The 948-nt window shown below is 52.0% G+C and overlaps 1 protein-coding gene across 1 annotated transcript; it reads left to right on the top strand.

The window, feature by feature from the left end:
• LOC118663371 (olfactory receptor 10A4) lies at positions 1–948 on the top strand. Its single transcript, XM_036322894.1, has one exon. It carries the CDS (start codon positions 1–3, stop codon positions 946–948), a length of 948 nt encoding a protein of 315 aa, XP_036178787.1.

The following is a 948-nucleotide window of genomic DNA, read 5'->3' on the forward strand; positions in this document are numbered from 1 at the left end:
ATGATGTGGGGAAACTGGACCATTGTCAGTGAGTTTGTTCTTGTGAGCTTCTCAACCTTGTCTTCCGAGCTACAAGCTCTATTGTTTCTCCTTTTTTTGATCATTTACCTGGTTACCCTAACGGGAAATGTCCTCATCATCCTGGTCACTACAGTTGACTCTGCCCTACAAAGTCCTATGTATTTCTTCCTCAGGAACTTGTCCTTCCTGGAGATAGGTTTCAACTTGGTCATTGTGCCCAAGATGCTGGGGACCCTGATCATCCAAGACACAACCATCTCCTTCCTCGGCTGTGCTACTCAGATGTATTTCTTCTTCTTCTTTGGGGCTGCTGAGTGCTGCCTCCTGGCCACAATGGCATATGACCGCTATGTGGCCATCTGTGACCCTTTGCGCTACCCAGTCATCATGGGCCGCAGGGCCTGTGCCCAGCTGGCAGCTGCTTCTTGGTTCTCAGGGTTTCCGGTGGCCACTGTGCAAACCACATGGATTTTCAGCTTCCCTTTCTGTGGCCCCAACAGGGTGAACCACTTCTTCTGTGACAGTCCCCCTGTCATTGCACTGGTCTGTGCTGATACCTCTCTGTTTGAACTGGAGGCTCTGACAGCCACAGTCCTGTTCATCCTCTTCCCTTTCTTGCTGATCCTGGGGTCCTATGTTCGCATCCTCTCCACTATCTTCAGGATGCCCTCAGCTGAGGGGAAACGCAAGGCCTTCTCCACCTGTTCCTCCCACCTCCTGGTTGTCTCCCTTTTCTACAGCACTGCCATCCTCACATACTTCCGACCTCGGTCCAGCACCTCTCCTGAGAGCAAGAAGCTGCTGTCCCTCTCCTACACCGTGGTGACTCCCATGTTGAACCCCATCATCTACAGCTTAAGAAATAGTGAAGTGAAGGCTGCACTGAAGCGGGTCACCCACAGGACCCTGGGCCCAAAGAAACTGTGA

Source organism: Myotis myotis, unplaced genomic scaffold (genome assembly GCF_014108235.1).
Source record: "Myotis myotis isolate mMyoMyo1 unplaced genomic scaffold, mMyoMyo1.p scaffold_m19_p_10, whole genome shotgun sequence".
Taxonomy (NCBI): domain Eukaryota; kingdom Metazoa; phylum Chordata; class Mammalia; order Chiroptera; family Vespertilionidae; genus Myotis; species Myotis myotis.

Bases quoted from the DNA above. Each gene is read 5' to 3' on its own strand.
- LOC118663371 (XM_036322894.1), top strand. From the start codon at position 1: ATGATGTGGGGAAACTGGACCATTGTCAGTGAGTTTGTTCTTGTGAGC.